The sequence below is a fragment of the Scyliorhinus torazame genome, chromosome 1, assembly GCF_047496885.1.
Source record: "Scyliorhinus torazame isolate Kashiwa2021f chromosome 1, sScyTor2.1, whole genome shotgun sequence".
NCBI classification, from domain to species: Eukaryota; Metazoa; Chordata; class Chondrichthyes; order Carcharhiniformes; family Scyliorhinidae; genus Scyliorhinus; species Scyliorhinus torazame.
In genome coordinates this window covers 146,928,370-146,952,179 of record NC_092707.1, presented here as the reverse complement: position 1 = coordinate 146,952,179, position 23,810 = coordinate 146,928,370, and the positions used below count along the sequence as shown (strand labels likewise).

General features: G+C 52.5%; 1 protein-coding gene across 2 annotated transcripts in view; it reads right to left on the bottom strand.

Moving 5' to 3' along the window:
* The window catches only part of LOC140429751 (V-type proton ATPase subunit d 2-like), a 62,276-nt gene extending 40,336 nt beyond the window's left edge, over window positions 1-21,940 (bottom strand). For both annotated transcript variants that reach the window (XM_072517123.1, XM_072517131.1), the window contains exons 1-3: window positions 21,743-21,940; window positions 15,927-16,098; window positions 15,448-15,626 (exon numbers count right to left, since the gene is read on the bottom strand). In XM_072517123.1, coding sequence (XP_072373224.1) covers window positions 15,448-15,626; window positions 15,927-16,098; window positions 21,743-21,872 — 481 coding nt within the window. In that variant the 5' untranslated portion in view covers window positions 21,873-21,940. The remainder of the gene's footprint in view (window positions 1-15,447; window positions 15,627-15,926; window positions 16,099-21,742) is intronic.
* Between the last annotated feature and the right edge of the window lie 1,870 nt (window positions 21,941-23,810).

The following is a 23,810-nucleotide window of genomic DNA, read 5'->3' as shown; positions in this document are numbered from 1 at the left end:
CACAGTGACACAGTGAGACAGACCCCTGCACAGTGACACAGTGAGACAGACCCCTGCACAGTGAGACTGACCCCTGCACAGTGAGACATAGTGAGACAGCCAGACTCACACACTGACCGGTACGTAGTGAGACAGTCAGACTCACACACTGACCGGTACACAATGAGACAGTCAGCCTCACACACTGACCGGTACGTAGTGAGACAGTCAGACTCACACACTGACCGGTACGTAGTGAGACAGTCAGACTCACACACTGACCGGTACGTAGTGAGACAGTCAGACTCACACACTGACCGGTACACAGTGAGACAGTCAGACTCACACACTGACCGGCACGTAGTGAGACAGTCAGACTCACACACTGACCGGTACACAGTGAGACAGTCAGACTCACACACTGACCGGCACGTAGTGAGATAGTCAGACTCACACACTGACCGGTACACAGTGAGACAGTCAGACTCACATACTGACCGGTACGTAGTGAGACAGTCAGACTCACACACTGACCGGCACGTAGTGAGACAGTCAGACTCACACACTGACCGGTACGTAGTGAGACAGTCAGACTCACACACTGACCGGTACACAATGAGACAGTCAGCCTCACACACTGACCGGTACGTAGTGAGACAGTCAGACTCACACACTGACCGGTACGTAGTGAGACAGTCAGACTCACACACTGACCGGTACGTAGTGAGACAGTCAGACTCACACACTGACCAGTACATAGTGAGACAGTCAGACTCACACACTGACCGGTACATAGTGAGACAGTCAGACTCACACACTGACCAGCACGTAGTGAGACAGTCAGACTCACACACTGACCGGTACCTAGTGAGACAGTCAGACTCACACACTGACCGGTACCTAGTGAGACAGCCAGACTCACACACTGACCGGTACGTAGTGAGACAGCCAGGCTCACACACTGACCGGTACACAGTGAGACAGTCAGACTCACACACTGACTGGTACGTAGTGAAACAGTCAGACTCACACACTGACCAGTACGTAGTGAGACAGTCAGACTCACACACTGACCGGTACATAGTGAGACAGTCAGCCTCACACACTGACCGGTACGTAGTGAGACAGTCAGACTCACACACTGACCGGTACACAATGAGACAGTCAGCCTCACACACTGACCGGTACGTAGTGAGACAGTCAGACTCACACACTGACCGGTACACAATGAGACAGTCAGCCTCAAACACTGACCGGTATGTAGTGAGACAGTCAGACTCACACACTGACCGGTACGTAGTGAGACAGTCAGACTCACACACTGACTGGTACGTAGTGAGACAGTCAGACTCACACACTGACCGGTACACAGTGAGACAGGAGACTCACACACTGACCGGCACGTAGTGAGACAGTCAGACTCACACACTGACCGGTACACAGTGAGACAGTCAGACTCACACACTGGCCGGCACGTAGTGAGACAGTCAGACTCACACACTGACCGGTACACAGTGAGACAGTCAGACTCACACACTGACCGGTACGTAGTGAGACAATCAGACTCACACACTGACCGGCACGTAGTGAGACAGTCAGACTCACACACTGACCGGTACGTAGTGAGACAGTCAGACTCACACACTGACCGGTACACAATGAGACAGTCAGCCTCACACACTGACCGGTACGTAGTGAGACAGTCAGACTCACACACTGACCGGTACGTAGTGAGACAGTCAGACTCACACACTGACCGGTACGTAGTGAGACAGTCAGACTCACACACTGACCAGTACATAGTGAGACAGTCAGACTCACACACTGACCGGTACATAGTGAGACAGTCAGACTCACACACTGACCAGCACGTAGTGAGACAGTCAGACTCACACACTGACCGGTACCTAGTGAGACAGTCAGACTCACACACTGACCGGTACCTAGTGAGACAGCCAGACTCACACACTGACCGGTACGTAGTGAGACAGCCAGGCTCACACACTGACCGGTACACAGTGAGACAGTCAGACTCACACACTGACTGGTACGTAGTGAAACAGTCAGACTCACACACTGACCAGTACGTAGTGAGACAGTCAGACTCACACACTGACCGGTACATAGTGAGACAGTCAGCCTCACACACTGACCGGTACGTAGTGAGACAGTCAGACTCACACACTGACCGGTACACAATGAGACAGTCAGCCTCACACACTGACCGGTACGTAGTGAGACAGTCAGACTCACACACTGACCGGTACACAATGAGACAGTCAGCCTCAAACACTGACCGGTATGTAGTGAGACAGTCAGACTCACACACTGACCGGTACGTAGTGAGACAGTCAGACTCACACACTGACTGGTACGTAGTGAGACAGTCAGACTCACACACTGACCGGTACACAGTGAGACAGGAGACTCACACACTGACCGGCACGTAGTGAGACAGTCAGACTCACACACTGACCGGTACACAGTGAGACAGTCAGACTCACACACTGGCCGGCACGTAGTGAGACAGTCAGACTCACACACTGACCGGTACACAGTGAGACAGTCAGACTCACACACTGACCGGTACGTAGTGAGACAATCAGACTCACACACTGACCGGCACGTAGTGAGACAGTCAGACTCACACACTGACCGGTACGTAGTGAGACAGTCAGACTCACACACTGACCGGTACACAATGAGACAGTCAGCCTCACACACTGACCGGTACGTAGTGAGACAGTCAGACTCACACACTGACCGGTACGTAGTGAGACAGTCAGACTCACACACTGACCGGTACGTAGTGAGACAGTCAGACTCACACACTGACCAGTACATAGTGAGACAGTCAGACTCACACACTGACCGGTACATAGTGAGACAGTCAGACTCACACACTGACCGGCACGTAGTGAGACAGTCAGACTCACACACTGACCGGTATCTAGTGAGACAGCCAGACTCACACACTGACCGGTACCTAGTGAGACAGCCAGATTCACACACTGACCGGTACGTAGTGGGACAGCCAGGCTCACACACTGACCGGTACACAGTGAGACAGTCAGACTCACACACTGACCGGTACGTAGTGAAACAGTCAGGCTCACACACTGACCGGTACGTAGTGAGACAGTCAGCCTCACACACTGACCGGTACATAGTGAGACAGTCAGCCTCACACACTGACCGGTACGTAGTGAGACAGTCAGACTCACACACTGACCGGTACACAGTGAGACAGTCAGACTCACACACTGACCGGTACGTAGTGAGACAGTCAGACTCACACACTGACCGCTACGTAGTGAGACAGTCAGACTCACACACTGACCGGTACGTAGTGAGACAGTCAGACTCACACACTGACCGGTACATAGTGAGACAGTCAGCCTCACACACTGACCGGTACATAGTGAGACAGTCAGACTCACACACTGACCGGTACACAGTGAGACAGTCAGACTCACACACTGACCGGTACGTAGTGAGACAGTCAGACTCACACACTGACCGGTACATAGTGAGACAGTCAGCCTCACACACTGACCGGTACGTAGTGAGACAGTCAGACTCACACACTGACCGGTACACAGTGAGACAGTCAGACTCACACACTGACCGGTACGTAGTGAGACAGTCAGACTCACACTCTGACCGGTACGTAGTGAGACAGTCAGACTCACACACTGACCGGTATCTAGTGAGACAGCCAGACTCACACACTGACCGGTACACAGTGAGACAGTCAGACTCACACACTGACCGGTACACAGTGAGACAGTCAGACTCACACACTGACCGGTACGTAGTGAGACAGTCAGACACACACACTGACCAGTACACAGTGAGACAGTCAGACTCACACACTGACCGGTACATAGTGAGACAGTCAGACTCACACACTGACCGGTACGTAGTGAGACAGTCAGACTCACACACTGACCGGTACGTAGTGAGACAGTCAGACTCACACACTGACCGGTACGTAGTGAGACAGTCAGACTCACACACTGACCGGTACGTAGTGAGACAGTCAGACTCACACACTGACCGGTACGTAGTGAGACAGTCAGACACACACACTGACCGGTACGTGGTGAGACAGTCAGACTCACACACTGACCGGTACGTAGTGAGACAGTCAGACTCACACATTGACCGGTACACAGTGAGACAGTCAGACTCACACACTGACCGGTACGTAGTGAGACAGTCAGACTCACACACTGACCGGTACGTAGTGAGACAGTCAGACTCACACACTGACCGGTACGTAGTGAGACAGTCAGACTCACACACTGACCGGTACGTAGTGAGACAGTCAGACTCACACACTGACGGTTACACAGTGAGGCAGTCAGACTCACACACTGACCGGTACGTAGTGAGACAGTCAGACTCACACACTGACCGGTACGTAGTGAGACAGTCAGACTCACACACTGACCGGTACGTAGTGAGACAGTCAGACTCACACACTGACCGGTACGTAGTGAGACAGTCAGACTCACACACTGACCGGTACGTAGTGAGACAGTCAGACTCACACACTGACGGTTACACAGTGAGGCAGTCAGACTCACACACTGACCGGTACCTAGTGAGACAGCCAGACTCACACACTGACCGGTACGTAGTGAGACAGTCAGACTCACACACTGACCGGTACACAGTGAGACAGTCAGACTCACACACTGACCGGTACGTAGTGAGACAGTCAGACTCACACACTGACCGGTACATAGTGAGACAGTCAGCCTCACACACTGACCGGTACGTAGTGAGACAGTCAGACTCACACACTGACCGGTACGTAGTGAGACAGTCAGACTCACACACTGACCGGTACGTAGTGAGACAGTCAGACTCACACACTGACCGGTACGTAGTGAGACAGTCAGACTCACACACTGATCAGTTCACAGTGAGACAGTCAGACTCACACACTGACCGGTACACAGTGAGACAGTCAGACACACACACTGACCAGTACACAGTGAGACAGTCAGACTCACACACTGACCGGTACACAGTGAGACAGTCAGACTCACACACTGACCGGTACGTAGTGAGACAGTCAGACTCACACACTGACCGGTACGTAGTGAGACAGTCAGACTCACACACTGACCGGTACGTAGTGAGACAGTCAGACTCACACACTGACCAGTACATAGTGAGACAGTCAGACTCACACACTGACCGGTACGTAGTGAGACAGTCAGACTCACACACTGACCGGTACGTAGTGAGACAGTCAGACTCACACACTGACCGGTACGTAGTGAGACAGTCAGACTCACACACTGACCGGTACGTAGTGAGACAGTCAGACTCACACACTGACCAGTACGTAGTGAGACAGTCAGACTCACACACTGACCGGTACGTAGTGAGACAGTCAGACTCACACACTGACCAGTACATAGTGAGACAGTCAGACTCACACACTGACCGGTACGTAGTGAGACAGTCAGACTCACACACTGACCGGTACCTAGTGAGACAGTCAGACTCACACACTGACCGGTACGTAGTGAGACAGTCAGACTCACACACTGACCGGTACGTAGTGAGACAGTCAGACTCACACACTGACCAGTACATAGTGAGACAGTCAGACTCACACACTGACCGGTACGTAGTGAGACAGTCAGACTCACACACTGACTGGTACACAGTGAGACAGTCAGACTCAGACACTGACCGGTACGTAGTGAGACAGTCAGACTCACACACTGATCAGTACACAGTGATTATCATCATGAGTAAACATCATTATGAAGTGCTTCGAAAGGTTAGTCATGGCACGAATCAAATCCTGCCTCCCGGATTGCCTTGATCCATTCCAGTTCGCCTACCGCTGCAACAGGTCCACATGGCCCTGTACTCAACACCGGAACACCTAGATAACAAAGACGCCTATGTCAGACTCCTATTTATTGACTACAGCTCAGCCTTCAACACTTTTATTCCTTCGAAACACATCTCCAAACTCCGTGACCTGGGCCTTGGCTCCTCCCTCTGCAACTGGATCCTGAACTTCCGAACCCACAGACCATAATCAGTAAGGATAGGAAACAACACCTCCTTCACGATCATCCTCAACACCGGTGCCCCACAAGGCTGTATCCTCAGCCCCCTACTATGCTCCTTATACACCTATGACTGTGTGGCCAAATTCCCCTCCAACTCGATTTTCAAATTTGTTGATGACACCACAGTAGTGGGTCGGATCTCAAACAATGACGAGACAGAGTACAGGAATGAGATAGAGAATCTCCCTCAATGACAACAAAACTTCAGGAAGCGTAGTGGAGAACATGCGTCTACATCAAAGGGAACAAAGTAGAAAGGGACGAGAGCTTCAAGTTTTTAGGTGTTCAGATTACCAACAACCTGTCCTGGTCCCCTCCCCATGCCGACACTATAGTTAAGAAAGCCCACCAACGACTCTACTTTCTCAGAAGACTAAGGAAATTTGGCAAGTCATTACCACTTTCACCAACTTCTACCGTGCACCATTGAAAGCATGGTGTATCTGGTTGTATCACAGCTTGGTATGGTTCCTCCTCTGCCCAATACCGCAGGAAACTACAAAAGGTCATGAATGTAGCCTCCCATCCATTGACACTGTTTATAATTCCCGCTGCCTCGGAAAGGCAACCAGCATAATTAAAACCCCATGCACCCGGACATACTCTCTTCCACCTCCTTCCGTCAGGTAAAAGAGACAAAAGTTTGAGGTCACGTACCAACAGACTCAAGAGCAGCTTCTCCCCTACTGCCATCAGACTTTTGAATGGACCTACCTCGTACTAAGTTGATCTTTTCTCTACATCCCAGTTATGACTGTAACATTACATTCTGCAGTCTCTCCTTCCTTCCCTATGTACGGTATGCATTGTCTGTATAGCATTGCAAGAAACAACACGTTTCACTGTATACTAATATGTGACAATAATAAATCAAATCAAATCAAACAGTGAGACACTCAGACATACACACTGACCAGTACACGGGACAGTCAGACATACACACTGACCAGTGCACAGTGAGACAGTCAGACACACACTAACCAGTACACAATGACAGTCAGACACACACACTGACCAGTGCACAGTGAGACAGTCAGACACACACACTGACCAGTACACAGTGATGCAGTCAGACACACACATTGACCAGTACACAGTGAGACAGTCAGACATACACACTGACCAGTACACAGTGACACAGTCACACACACACACTGACAAGTACACGGGACAGTCAGACATACACACTGACCTGTATACAGTGATACAGTCAGACACACACATTGACCAGTACACAGTGAGACAGTCAGACACACACACTGACCTGTACACAGTGATACAGTCAGACTCACACATTGACCAGTGCACAGTGAGACAGTCAGACATACACACTGACCAGTACACAGTGACACAGTCACACACAGACACTGACCAGTACACAGTGAGACAGTCAGACACAGACACTGACCTGTACACAATGAAACAGTCAGGCACACACACTGACCAGTACACAGTGAGACAGTCAGACATACACACTGACCAGTATACAGTGAGACAGTCAGACACAGACACTGACCAGTACACAGTGAGACAGTAAGACACACACACTAACCAGTACACAGTGAGACAGTCAGCCACACACACTGACCAGTAGACAGTGAGTCAGTCAGATACACACAGTTTCCAGTACATAGTGAGACAGTCAGACACACACACTAACCAGTACACAATGAGACAGTCAGACACACACACTGACCAGTACACAGTGAGACAGTCAGACACACACACTAACCAGTACACAGTGAGACAGTCAGACACACACACTGACCAGTACACAGTGAGACAGTCAGACACACACACTAACCACTACACAGTGAGACAGTCAGACACACACACTGACCAGTACACAGTGAGACAGTCAGACACAGACACTGACCTGTACACAATGAAACAGTCAGGCACACACACTGACCAGTACACAGTGAGACAGTCAGACATACACACTGACCAGTACATAGTGAGACAGTCAGACACAGACACTGACCAGTACACAGTGAGACAGTAAGACACACACACTAACCAGTACACAGTGAGACAGTCAGCCACACACACTGACCAGTACGCAGTGAGTCAGTCAGATACACACAGTTTCCAGTACATAGTGAGACAGTCAGACACACACACTGACCAGGACACAGTGAGACAGTCAGACACACACACTAACCAGTACACAATGAGACAGTCAGACACACACACTGACCAGTACACAGTGAGACACACACACTAACCAGTACACAGATAGACAGTCAGACACACACACTGACCAGTACACAGTGAGACAGTCAGACACACACACTAACCACTACACAGTGAGACAGTCAAACACACACACTGACCAGTACACAGTGAGAGTCAGACACACACACTGACCAGTACACAGTGAGACAGTCAGACACACACACTAACCAGTACACAGTGAGACAGTCAGACACACACACTAACCACTACAAAGTGAGACAGTCAGACACACACACTGACCAGTACACAGTGAGACAGTCAGACACACACACTAACCAGTAATCAATGACAGTCAGACACACACACACTGACCAGTACACAGTGAGACAGTCAGACTCACACACTGACCGGTACACAGTGAGACAGTCAGACTCACACACTGACCGGTACATAGTGAGACAGTCAGACTCACACACTAACCAGTACACAGTGAGACACACACACTAACCAGTACACAGAGAGACAGTCAGACACACACACTGACCAGTACACAGTGAGACAGTCAGACACACACACTAACCACTACACAGTGAGACAGTCAAACACACACACTGACCAGTACACAGTGAGAGTCAGACACACACACTGACCAGTACACAGTGAGACAGTCAGACACACACACTAACCAGTACACATTGAGACAGTCAGACACACACACTAACCACTACACAGTGAGACAGTCAGACACACACACTGACCAGTACACAGTGAGACAGTCAGACACACACACTAACCAGTAATCAATGACAGTCAGACACACACACACTGACCAGTACACAGTGAGACAGTCAGACACACACACTAACCAGTACACAGTGAGACAGTCAGACACACACACTGACCAGTACACAGTGAGACAGTCAGACACACACACTAACCAGTACACAATGACAGTCAAACACACACACTGACCAGTACACAGTGAGACAGTCAGACACACACACTAACCAGTACACAGTGAGACAGTCAGACACACACACTAACCACTACACAGTGAGACAGTCAGACACACACACTGACCAGTACACAGTGAGACAGTCAGACACACATACTAACCAGTACACAGTGAGACAGTCAGACACACACACTGACCAGTACACAGTGAGACAGTCAGACACACACACTAACCAGTACACAGTGAGACAGTCAGACACACACACTAACCAGTGCACAGTGAGACAGTCAGACACACACACTAACCAGTACACAATGACAGTCAGACTCACACACTGACCAGTACATAATGAAACAGCCAGACTCACACACTGACCGGTACACATTGAGACAGTCAGACTCACACACTGACCGGTACACAGTGAGACAGTCAGACTCACACACTGACCGGTACATAGTGATACAGTCAGACTCACACACTGACCGGTACATAGTGAGACAGTCAGACTCACACACTGACCTGTACGTAGTGAGACAGTCAGACTCACACACTGACCTGTACATAGTGAGACAGTCTGACTCACACACTGACCGGTACACAGTGAGACAGTCAGACCCACACACTGACCGGTACATAGTGAGACTGTCAGACTCACACACTGACGGTTACACAGTGAGGCAGTCAGACTCACACACTGACCGGTACCTAGTGAGACAGCCAGACTCACACACTGACCGGTACGTAGTGAGACAGTCAGACTCACACACTGACCGGTACACAGTGAGACAGTGAGACTCACACACTGACCGGTACGTAGTGAAACAGTCAGACTCACACACTGACCGGTACGTAGTGAGACAGTCAGACTCACACACTGACCGGTACACAGTGAGACAGTGAGACTCACACACTGACCGGTACGTAGTGAAACAGTCAGACTCACACACTGACCGGTACGTAGTGAGACAGTCAGACTCACACACTGACCGGTACGTAGTGAGACAGTCAGACTCACACACTGACCGGTACGTAGTGAAACAGTCAGACTCACACACTGACCGGTACGTAGTGAAACAGTCAGACTCACACACTGACCGGTACGTAGTGAGACAGTCAGACTCACACACTGACCGGTACACAGTGAGACAGTCAGACTCACACACTGACCGGTACGTAGTGAGACAGTCAGACTCACACACTGACCGGTACGTAGCGAGACAGTCAGACTCACACACTGACCGGTACGTAGTGAGACAGTCAGACTCACACACTGACCGGTACGTAGTGAGACAGTCAGACTCACACACTGACCGGTACGTAGTGAGACAGTCAGACTCACACACTGACCGGTACGTAGCGAGACAGTCAGACTCACACACTGACCGGTACGTAGTGAGACAGTCAGACTCACACACTGACCGGTACGTAGCGAGACAGTCAGACTCACACACTGACCGGTACGTAGTGAGACAGTCAGACTCACACACTGACCGGTACGTAGTGAGACAGTCAGACTCACACACTGACCGGTACGTAGCGAGACAGTCAGACTCACACACTGACCGGTACGTAGTGAGACAGTCAGACTCACACACTGACCGGTACGTAGCGAGACAGTCAGACTCACACACTGACCGGTACGTAGTGAGACAGTCAGACTCACACACTGACCGGTACGTAGTGAGACAGTCAGACTCACACACTGACCGGTACGTAGTGAGACAGTCAGACTCACACACTGACCGGTACGTAGTGAGACAGTCAGACTCACACACTGACCGGTACATAGTGAGACAGTCAGACTCACACACTGACCGGTACGTAGCGAGACAGTCAGACTCACACACTGACCGGTACACAGTGAGACAGTCAGACTCACACACTGACCGGTACGTAGTGAGACAGTCAGACTCACACACTGACCGGTACGTAGTGAGACAGTCAGACTCACACACTGACCGGTACATAGTGAGACAGTCAGACTCACACACTGACCGGTACGTAGTGAGACAGTCAGACTCACACACTGACCAGTTCACAGTGATTATCATCATGAGTAAACATCATTATGAACTGCTTCGAAAGGTTAGTCATGGCACGAATCAAATCCAGCCTCCCGGATTGCCTTGATCCATTACAGTTCGCCTACCGCTGCAACAGGTCCACATGGCCCTGTACTCAACACCGGAACACCTAGATAACAAAGACGCCTATGTCAGACTCCTATTTATTGACTACAGCTCAGCCTTCAACACTTTTATTCCTACGAAACACATCTCCAAACTCCGTGACCTGGGCCTTGGCTCCTCCCTCTGCAACTGGATCCTGAACTTCCGAACCCACAGACCATAATCAGTAAGGATAGGAAACAACACCTCCTTCACGATCATCCTCAACACCGGTGCCCCACAAGGCTGTATCCTCAGCCCCCTACTATGCTCCTTATACACCTATGACTGTGTGGCCAAATTCCCCTCCAACTCGATTTTCAAATTTGTTGATGACACCACAGTTGTGGGTCGGATCTCAAACAATGACGAGACAGAGTACAGGAATGAGATAGAGAATCTCCCTCAATGACAACAAAACTTCAGGAAGCGTAGTGGAGAACATGCGTCTACATCAATGGGAACAAAGTAGAAAGGGTCGAGAGCTTCAAGTTTTTAGGTGTTCAGATTACCAACAACCTGTCCTGGTCCCCTCCCCATGCCGACACTATAGTGAAGAAAGCCCACCAACGACTCTACTTTCTCAGAAGACTAAGGAAATTTGGCAAGTCATTACCACTTTCACCAACTTCTACCGTGCACCATTGAAAGCATGGTGTATCTGGTTGTATCACAGCTTGGTATGGTTCCTCCTCTGCCCAATACCGCAGGAAACTACAAAAGGTCATGAATGTAGCCTCCCATCCATTGACACTGTTTATAATTCCCGCTGCCTCGGAAAGGCAACCAGCATAATTAAAACCCCATGCACCCAGACATACTCTCTTCCACCTCCTTCCGTCAGGTAAAAGAGACAAAAGTTTGAGGTCACGTACCAACAGACTCAAGAGCAGCTTCTCCCCTACTGCCATCAGACTTTTGAATGGACCTACCTCGTACTAAGTTGATCTTTTCTCTACATCCCAGTTATGACTGTAACATTACATTCTGCAGTCTCTCCTTCCTTCCCTGTGTACGGTATGCATTGTCTGTATAGCATTGCAAGAAACAACACGTTTCACTGTATACTAATATGTGACAATAATAAATCAAATCAAATCAAACAGTGAGACACTCAGACATACACACTGACCAGTACACGGGACAGTCAGACATACACACTAACCAGTACACAGTGAGACAGTGAGACACACACACTGACCAGTGCACAGTGAGACAGTCAGACACACACACTACCCAGTACACGGTGAGACAGTCACACACACACACTGACAAGTACACAGTGAGACAGTCAGACACACACACTGACCAGTGCACAGTGAGACAGTCACACACACACACTGACCAGTACACAGTGAGACAGTCAGACACACACACTGACCAGTGCACAGTGAGACAGTCAGACACACACACTACCCAGTACACAGTGAGACAGTCACACACACACACTGACCAGTACACAGTGAGACAGTCAGACACACACACTGACCAGTGCACAGTGAGACAGTCAGACACACACACTACCCAGTACACAGTGAGACAGTCACACACACATACTGACCAGGAGACAGTCAGACATACACACTAACCAGTACACAGTGAGACAGTCAGACACACACACTGACCTGTACACAGTGATACAGTCAGACACACACATTGACCAGTGCACAGTGAGACAGTCAGGCACACACACTGACCAGTACACAGTGAGGCAGTCGGACATACACACTGACCAGTACACAGTGACACAGTCACGCACAGACACTGACCTGTACACAATGAGACAGTCAGACACACGCATTGACCAGTACATAGTGAGACAGTCAGACACACACTGACCAGTACACAGTGAGACAGTCAGACATACACACTGACTAGTACACAGTGAGACAGTCAGACACAGACACTGACCTGTACACAAGGAAACAGTCAGGCACACACACTGACCAGTATACAGTGAGACAGTCAGACACAGACACTGACCAGTACACAGTGAGTCAGTCAGATACACACAGTTTCCAGTACATAGTGAGACAGTCAGACACACACACTAACCAGTACACAATGAGACAGTCAGGCACACACACTGACCAGTACACAGTGAGACAGTCAGACACACACATTGACCAGTACACAGTGAGACAGTCAGACACACACACTAACCAGTACACAGTGAGACAGTCAGACACACACACTGACCAGTACACAGCGAGACAGTCAGACACACACAGTTTCCAGTACATAGTGAGACAGTCAGACACACACACTAACCAGTACACAATGAGACAGTCAGACACACACACTGACCAGTACACAGTGAGACAGTCAGACACACACACTGACCAGTACACAGTGAGACAGTCAGACACACACTGACCAGTACACAGTGAGTCGGTCAGATACACACAGTTTCCAGTACATAGTGAGACAGTCAGACACACACACTAACCAGTACACAATGAGGCAGTCAGACACACACACTAACCAGTACACAGTGAGACAGTCAGACACACACACTGACCAGTACACAATGAGGCAGTCGGACATACACACTGACCAGTACACAGTGAGACAGTCACACACACATACTGACCAGGAGACAGTCAGACATACACACTAACCAGTACACAGTGAGACAGTCAGACACACACACTGACCTGTACACAGTGATACAGTCAGACACACACATTGACCAGTGCACAGTGAGACAGTCAGGCACACACACTGACCAGTACACAGTGAGGCAGTCGGACATACACACTGACCAGTACACAGTGACACAGTCACGCACAGACACTGACCTGTACACAATGAGACAGTCAGACACACGCATTGACCAGTACATAGTGAGACAGTCAGACACACACTGACCAGTACACAGTGAGACAGTCAGACATACACACTGACTAGTACACAGTGAGACAGTCAGACACAGACACTGACCTGTACACAAGGAAACAGTCAGGCACACACACTGACCAGTATACAGTGAGACAGTCAGACACAGACACTGACCAGTACACAGTGAGTCAGTCAGATACACACAGTTTCCAGTACATAGTGAGACAGTCAGACACACACACTAACCAGTACACAATGAGACAGTCAGGCACACACACTGACCAGTACACAGTGAGACAGTCAGACACACACATTGACCAGTACACAGTGAGACAGTCAGACACACACACTAACCAGTACACAGTGAGACAGTCAGACACACACACTGACCAGTACACAGCGAGACAGTCAGACACACACAGTTTCCAGTACATAGTGAGACAGTCAGACACACACACTAACCAGTACACAATGAGACAGTCAGACACACACACTGACCAGTACACAGTGAGACAGTCAGACACACACACTGACCAGTACACAGTGAGACAGTCAGACACACACTGACCAGTACACAGTGAGTCGGTCAGATACACACAGTTTCCAGTACATAGTGAGACAGTCAGACACACACACTAACCAGTACACAATGAGGCAGTCAGACACACACACTAACCAGTACACAGTGAGACAGTCAGACACACACACTGACCAGTACACAGTGAGTCAGTCAGATACACACAGTTTCCAGTACATAGCGAGACAGTCAGACACACACACTAACCAGTACACAATGAGACAGTCAGACACACACACTGACCAGTACACAGTGAGACAGTCAGGCATACACACTAACCAGTACACAATGAGACAGTCAGACACACACTGACCAGTACACAGTGAGACAATCAGACACACACTAACCAGTACACAGTGAGACAGTCAGACACACACACTGACCAGTACACAGTGAGAGTCAGACACGCACGCTAACCACTACACAGTGAGACAGTCAGACACACACACTAACCAGTACACAGTGAGAGTCAGACACGCACGCTAACCACTACACCGTGAGACAGTCAGACACACACAGTGACCAGTATACTATTGCCCGATGCTTTGTGCTTCTCCAGATGCTCTAGGCTAATGATCAGAGATTTGCCTTTTATTGTGCATTAGCTGCCCAGTTCTGGCGACAGTGAGGTCCACCTCTTACCTAATGGTGTATCGACCAGGATGGCGTTGTAGAGTTCAGCTGGGGTCTGGGCAATGTGAACGGCCTCCATCTGCTCGAAGCTGCCCAAAGGGTGGCACTTGGGAAGGAGCTCAGAGATAGGTCGTTGGCGCAATGTACCAGTAATCAGCAGAATAACATTGTCAATCATGTAGCTGTACCTTTGGAACAGAGCAAACAATGGGTCCAGGTTAAAATGAACTACACAGACCTGGAGCCATTGGAAAGTTCACATTAAAAATCAGTATCCAGTGCAGGCCACGATAACTCAGCCACTGTCAGTCTGTCACTCATTCAGTGTCACTCATTCAGTGTCACTACCACTCTTACTGTCACTCTCACTCACTCACTCATTGAACAATGTGGCTGAGTTGGGACATTGATTTCCTCAGAACTCCATTGAACTGGCTCTTCAAAATGTTAATATGATAATAAAGAAGTTCAAAGCCCCGCTCACTAACGTAATATAATCCAGGAAGGTGGTGAGTGGCTGCAAGGAATGATTCCGCAGATAGACAAATTCCACCAGCAGCTTTTGTTTCAGCTTATCGTCAATGATGGAGACGGTGAGAGGAGCTGTTTCGTTGGATAGAAAGCTGCCATAGTCTGTGCTCTGAAGGTGCAGCTTCAGGTCTGCAGAAAGATACATCAGCCTCTGGTTAGGTAATGGTTAAATCTGCACAACACAGCGCCCGATACACACTCAACACCAGACTAATTAAATAGCAGAGCATTAACCTTTGCCGGAGCCGAGAGCAAGAGCTGATTAATCCCTGGGCACGACTTACACCTTCCTGACTCTCTGATATTTCTTTTCAACCAGTGTAGATGGACATTTCCACCTTTCCCATTTCCACCATCAACAGAGTTGCTAACACAGTGTCCTAAACAATCCTCACCTTAGCTCTCTACATCCTAACCAGATTCCCCACATCCCACCCTACTCACCCTGCCCACACCCCCACCCTACCCACCCAGCCCACACCCTCACCCTCCCACACCCCCACCCTACTCACCGTGCCCACACCCCCACCCTGCCCACACCCCCACCCTACTCACCCTGCCCACACCCTCACCCTCCCCACACCCCCACCCTACTGACCCTCCCCACACCCCCACCCTACTCACCGTGCCCACACCCCCACCCTGCCCACACCCCCACCCTACCCACCCTGCCCACACCCTCACTCTCCCCACACCCCCACCCTACCCACCCTGCCCACACCCCCACCCTACCCACCCTCCCCACATCCCCACCCTACCCACCCTGCCCACACCCTCACCCTGCCCACACCCCCACCCTACTCACCGTGCCCACACCCCCACCCGACTCCCTGCCCACACCCCCACCCTACCCACCCTGCCCACACCCCCACCCTACTCCCTGCCCACAACCCCACCCTACCCACCGTGCCCACACCCCCACCCTGCCCACACCCCCACCCTACCCACCCTCCCCACACCCCCACCCTCCCCACACTCCCACCCTACCCACCCTGCCCACACCCACACCCTGCCCACACCCCCACCCTACCCACCCTCCCCACACCCCCACCCTACTCACCCTCCCCACACCCCCACCCTACTCACCCTCCCCACACCCTCACCCTGCCCACACCCCCATCCTACTCACCCTCCCCACACCCCCACCCTGCTCACGCTGCCCACACCCCCACCCTACCCACCCTGCCCACACCCTCACCCTGCCCACACCCCCACCCTACTCACCGTGCCCACACCCCCACCCTGCACACCCCCCCGCCCTACTCAGCATGCCCACACCCCCACCCTATTCACCGTGCCCACACCCCCACCCTGCACACCCCCCACCCTACTCAGCATGCCCACACCCTCACCCTGCCCACACCCCCACCCTACTCACCGTGCCCACACCCCCACCCTCCCCACACCCCCACCCTACTCACCGTGCCCACACACCCATCCTACTTCCTGCCCACACCCCCATCCTACTCCCTGCCCACACCCCCACCCTACTCACCCGGCCCACACCCCCACCCTACTCCCTGCCCACACCCCCATCCTACTCCCTGCCCACACCCCCACCCTACCCACACCCCACCCTACTCCCTGCCCACAACCCCACCCTGCCCACACCCCCACCCTACTCCCTGCCCACAACCCCACCCTACTCACCCTGCCCACACCCCCATCCTACTCCCTGCCCACACCCCCACCCTACCCACACCCCACCCTACTCCCTGCCCACAACCCCACCCTGCCCACACCCCCACCCTACTCCCTGCCCACACCCCCACCCTACTCAGCCTGCCCACACCCCTACCCTACTCCCTGCCCACAACCCCACCCTACCCACCCTGCACACACCCCCACCCTACTCACCATGCCCTCACCCTCACCCTGCCCACACCCCACCCTACTCCCTGCCCACAACCCCACTCTGCCCACACCCCCACCCTACTCCCTGCCCACAACCCCACCCTACCCACCCTGCCCACACCCTCACCCTGCCCACACCCCCACCCTACTCACCCTCCCACACCCCCATCCTACTCCCTGCCCACACCCCCACCCTACCCACACCCCACCCTACTCCCTGCCCACAACCCCACCCTGCCCACACCCCCACCCTACTCCCTGCCCACAACCCCACCCTACTCACCCTGCCCACACCCCCATCCTACTCCCTGCCCACACCCCCACCCTACCCACACCCCACCCTACTCCCTGCCCACAACCCCACCCTGCCCACACCCCCACCCTACTCCCTGCCCACACCCCCACCCTACTCAGCCTGCCCACACCCCTACCCTACTCCCTGCCCACAACCCCACCCTACCCACCCTGCACACACCCCCACCCTACTCACCATGCCCTCACCCTCACCCTGCCCACACCCCACCCTACTCCCTGCCCACAACCCCACTCTGCCCACACCCCCACCCTACTCCCTGCCCACAACCCCACCCTACCCACCCTGCCCACACCCTCACCCTGCCCACACCCCCACCCTACTCACCCTCCCCACACCCCCATCCTACTCACCGTGCTCACACCCCCACCCTACGCACCCTGCCCACACCCCCACCCTACTCACCCTGCCCACACCCCCACCCTACCCACCCCGCACACACCCCCACCCTACTCACCATGCCCACACCCCCACCCTACCCACCTTGCACACACCCCCACACTACTCCCTGCCCACAACCCCACCCTACCCACCCTGCCCACACCCCCACCCTGCCCACACCCCCACCCTTCTCCCTGCCCACACCCCCACCCTACTCACCCAGCCCACACCCCCACCCTACTCCCTGCCCACAACTCCACCCTACCCACCCTGCACACACCCCCACCCTACTCACCATGCCCTCACCCTCACCCTGCCCACACCCCACCCTACTCCCTGCCCACAACCCCACTCTGCCCACACCCCCACCCTACTCCCTGCCCACAACCCCACCCTACCCACCCTGCCCACACCCTCACCCTGCCCACACCCCCACCCTACTCACCCTCCCCACACCCCCATCCTACTCCCTGCCCACACCCCCACCCTACCCACACCCCACCCTACTCCCTGCCCACAACCCCACCCTGCCCACACCCCCACCCTACTCCCTGCCCACAACCCCACCCTACTCACCCTGCCCACACCCCCATCCTACTCCCTGCCCACACCCCCACCCTACCCACACCCCACCCTACTCCCTGCCCACAACCCCACCCTGCCCACACCCCCACCCTACTCCCTGCCCACACCCCCACCCTACTCAGCCTGCCCACACCCCTACCCTACTCCCTGCCCACAACCCCACCCTACCCACCCTGCACACACCCCCACCCTACTCACCATGCCCTCACCCTCACCCTGCCCACACCCCACCCTACTCCCTGCCCACAACCCCACTCTGCCCACACCCCCACCCTACTCCCTGCCCACAACCCCACCCTACCCACCCTGCCCACACCCTCACCCTGCCCACACCCCCACCCTACTCACCCTCCCCACACCCCCATCCTACTCACCGTGCTCACACCCCCACCCTACGCACCCTGCCCACACCCCCACCCTACTCACCCTGCCCACACCCCCACCCTACCCACCCCGCACACACCCCCACCCTACTCACCATGCCCACACCCCCACCCTACCCACCTTGCACACACCCCCACACTACTCCCTGCCCACAACCCCACCCTACCCACCCTGCCCACACCCCCACCCTGCCCACACCCCCACCCTTCTCCCTGCCCACACCCCCACCCTACTCACCCAGCCCACACCCCCACCCTACTCCCTGCCCACAACTCCACCCTACCCACCCTGCCCACATCCCCACCCTACCCACACCCCCACCCTACTCCCTGCCAACACCACCACCCTACCCACCCTGCCCACACCCCCACCCTGCCCACACCCCCACCCTACTCCCTGCCCACACCCCCACCCTACTCACCCTGCCCACACCCCCACCCTACTCCCTGCCCACAACCCCACCCTACCCACCCTGCCCACACCCCCACCCTACCCACCCTGCACACACCCCCACCCTACTCACTCTGCCTACAACCCCACCCTACTCACTCTGCCCACACCCCCACCCTACTCCCTGCCCACAACCCCACCCTACCCTCCCTGCCAACACCACCACCCTACCCACCCTGCCCACACCCCCACCCTGCCCACACCCCCACCCTACTCCCTGCCCACACCCCCACCCTACTCACCCTGCCCACACCCCCACCCTACTCCCTGCCCACAACCCCACCCTACCCACCCTGCCCACACCCCCACCCTACCCACCCTGCCCACACCCCCACCCTACTCACCCTGCCCACACTTCACCCTACTCACCCTCATCCTATACCTTTTTGCTAACCCCCCCATCTCCTCACCACCCCATCTCCCTACCACAAGGGCACTCAGTGAGTGGGGCCATATGTGAAAGATCTCCCTTTGAGCACATCCCCTGGGGAAATATCCTGGGGTGTTGGCTGTATCTTTGTTGGTCGCACTATCACCTCTGAATCAGTTCAAATTCTGGTCCAAGACTTGAGCAGCAAAATTGAGGCTGACACTGCAGGACAGGACTGAAGGACAGGACTGAAGGAGTGCTGCAACGACACACATCTTTAGGATGACACATTAATCTGAAGCCTCAATGGCTCTCTCAGGGTGGATGTAAGAGTCCTCACTGCACTATTTTGAAGAATAGTAAGAAGTCTTACAACACCAGGTTAAAGTCCAACAGGTTTATTTCGAATCACTAGATTTCGGAGCACTGCTCCTTCCTCAGGCGAGTGCAGAGGTAGGCTCCACACCCATATATATGGACAAAGTCAGTGATGCAAGATGATACTTTGAATGTGAGTCTTTGCAAGTAATTAAGTCTTTACAGGTCCAGACGGAGCGACAGGGAGAGGGATAATTGCAGGTTAAAGAGGTGTGAATTGTCTCAAGCCAGGACAATTGGTAGGATTTCGCAAGCCCAGGCCAGTTGGTGGGGGGTGAATGTAATGAGACATTAAGACATAAAGACTTAATTACGTGCAAAGACTCACATTCAAAGTATCATCTTGCATCATTGACTTTGTCTATATATATATATATGGTTGTGGAGCCTACCTCTTCACTCACCTTGATGAAGGAACTGGGCTCCGAAAGCTAGTGATTCGAAACAAACTCGTTGGACTTTAACCTGGTGTTGTAAGACTTCTTACTGTGCTCACCCCAGTCCGACGCCAGCATCTCCACATCATATTTTGAAGAAGAATAGGGGAGTTATCCTTGGTGTTCAAATTAATATTTATCCCTCAATCTAAATCACAAAAGCAATTATCCAGTCATTGTCATATTGACATTTGTGGGAGCTTACTGTGCACAAATTGGCTGTTACATTTTCAACACAATAACACTGACAACACTTCGAAACGTACTTAGAAATTTAGAATACCAATTATTTTTTTCCAATTAAGGGGCAATTTAGCGTGGCCAATCCATTCACCCTGTACATTTTTAGGTTGTGAGGGTGAGACCCACGCAGACACAGGGAGAATGTGCAAACTCCACAAGGACAGTGACCCGGGGTCAGGATCAAACCTGGGTCCTCAGCGCCATGAGCAGCAGTGCTAACCACTGTGCCACCATGCCGTCCGACTTCAAAGAATACTTAATTTGCTGTAATTTGCTTTGGGCTGTCCAGTCTTCCTTATATAAATGCAAGTTTTCTATTGTTTTTGGTCTCCGATTGAGGAAACTGGAAAACTAGAAAGAAGTTCAGCAGGAACTCACCCTCCAGAGTCTGACACTGAGCCAGATTGAGGAAATCCGCTTGTTTCAGTATTCCACCTTTAAATCCTCTGACCAGAGCCTCCAGGTAACCGCTATCCACATTAAAATAAAACTCTGCAAAGCCCATCATTAAAGCAACAGTTTGTAGATCTCTCGATGATGAATCACTCTCTTTAGTCTCTGCTGCTCCCCTTCTCATTATGAAGGTCAGGGCTATTAAAGCTCTTGGTGATAACAGTAGAGCTGAGTGGAACTGCCTGGTTCTGGGTCATTCTGGCTGTTTGTGTTTTGCACAATATTTCCTGATCCTCAAGACCAATAAAATGTTCCTCATCCCCAGCCCAAACTTGTAAATCCTCCTCTTTTACCTCCATCACATGTTGTTATGAAACAAAATCTACAGGAACGTGAAAGTGTCATGTTGCAGATTAAACAATAATCCTTCTTCTGGAGATAGAAGTTTGCACATTAAGGGACCCTGAATTTCTCCAGCTCCTGTGATGCTTTCGTCTGTATCCTTCGTACTGACGAAAGCATCACCTGAGTTGTCACAGATCCTCCACTACATATAAAAATACACAAATACTTTGGTCTCAATTCCCTGTATGATGCAGTGAGACTGTCACGGGGTTCTGGCAAGCCTTCAGTACTTTACTATAAACACAGTCCTTGGTGGGTGTGTGCAGACTGCTGCCTCAGGTACAAAAATATGCAGACTACTGACACAGGTATACAGATGCATGCAGATCAGTGATCCAAGTACAGGTGTTTGTAACCTCCTGACACAGGTACAAGTGTGCTGAGACTATTGACCCTGGTACAGGTGTATGTAAGTTCCTGACACAGGTACAAGTGTGCTGAGACTCCTGACGCTGGTACAGGTTTGCGTAGGTTCCTGACACAGGTACAAGTGTGCGTAGGCTCCTGACCCAGATACAGGTGTGCGCAGGTTCCTGACACAGGTACAAGTGTGCGTAGACTCCTGACCCAGATACAGGTGTGCGCAGGTTCCTGACACAGGTACAAGTGTGCGTATGCTCCTGACCCAGATACAGTTGTGTGCAGGTTCCTGACACAGGTACAAGTGTGCGTAGGCTCCTGACCCAGGTACAGGTGTGTGCAGGTTCCTGACACAGGTACAAGTGTGCGTAGACTCCTGACCCAGATACAGGTGTGCACAGGTTCCTGACACAGGTACAAGTGTGCGTAGGCTCCTGACCCAGGTACAGGTGTGTGCAGATCATGACCCAGGTACAGGTTTGTGTAGACTCCTGACCCAGGTACAGGTGTGCGCAGGTTCCTGACACAGGTACAAGTGTGCGTAGGCTCCTGACCCAGGTACAGGTGTGTGCAGATCATGACCCAGGTACAGGTTTGTGTAGACTCCTGACCCAGGTACAGGTGTGCGCAGGTTCCTGACACAGGTACAAGTGTGCGTAGACTCCTGACCCAGATACAGGTGTGCGCAGGTTCCTGACCCTGGTACAGGTGTGTGTAGACTCCTGACCCAGATACAGGTGTGCGCAGGTTCCTGACACAGGTACAAGTGTGCGTAGACTCCTGACCCAGGTACAGGTGTGCGCAGGTTCCTGACCCTGGTACAGGTGTGTGTAGACTCCTGACCCAGATACAGGTGTGCGCAGGTTCCTGACCCTGGTACAGGTGTGTGTAGACTCCTGACCCAGATACAGGTGTGCGCAGGTTCCTGACCCTGGTACAGGTGTGTGTAGACTCCTGACCCAGGTACAGGTGTGTAAATGTTTTTAACAAAAAAACTTTTTTAGAGTACTCAATTAATTTTTTCCAATTAAGGGGCAATTTAGCGAGGCCAATCCACCCATCCTGCACATCTTTGGGTTGTGGGGGTGAAACCCACGCAAACACGGGAAGAATGTGCAAACTCCACACGAACAGTGACCCCAGAGCCAGGATCGAACCTGGGACCTCAGCGCCGTGAGGCTGCAGGGCTAACCCACTGCGCCACCGTGCTGCCCTGTACTGGTTTTTGACCCAGATACATGTGTGTGGAGACTCCTGACTCAGGTACAGGTGTGTGCATGTTCCTGAC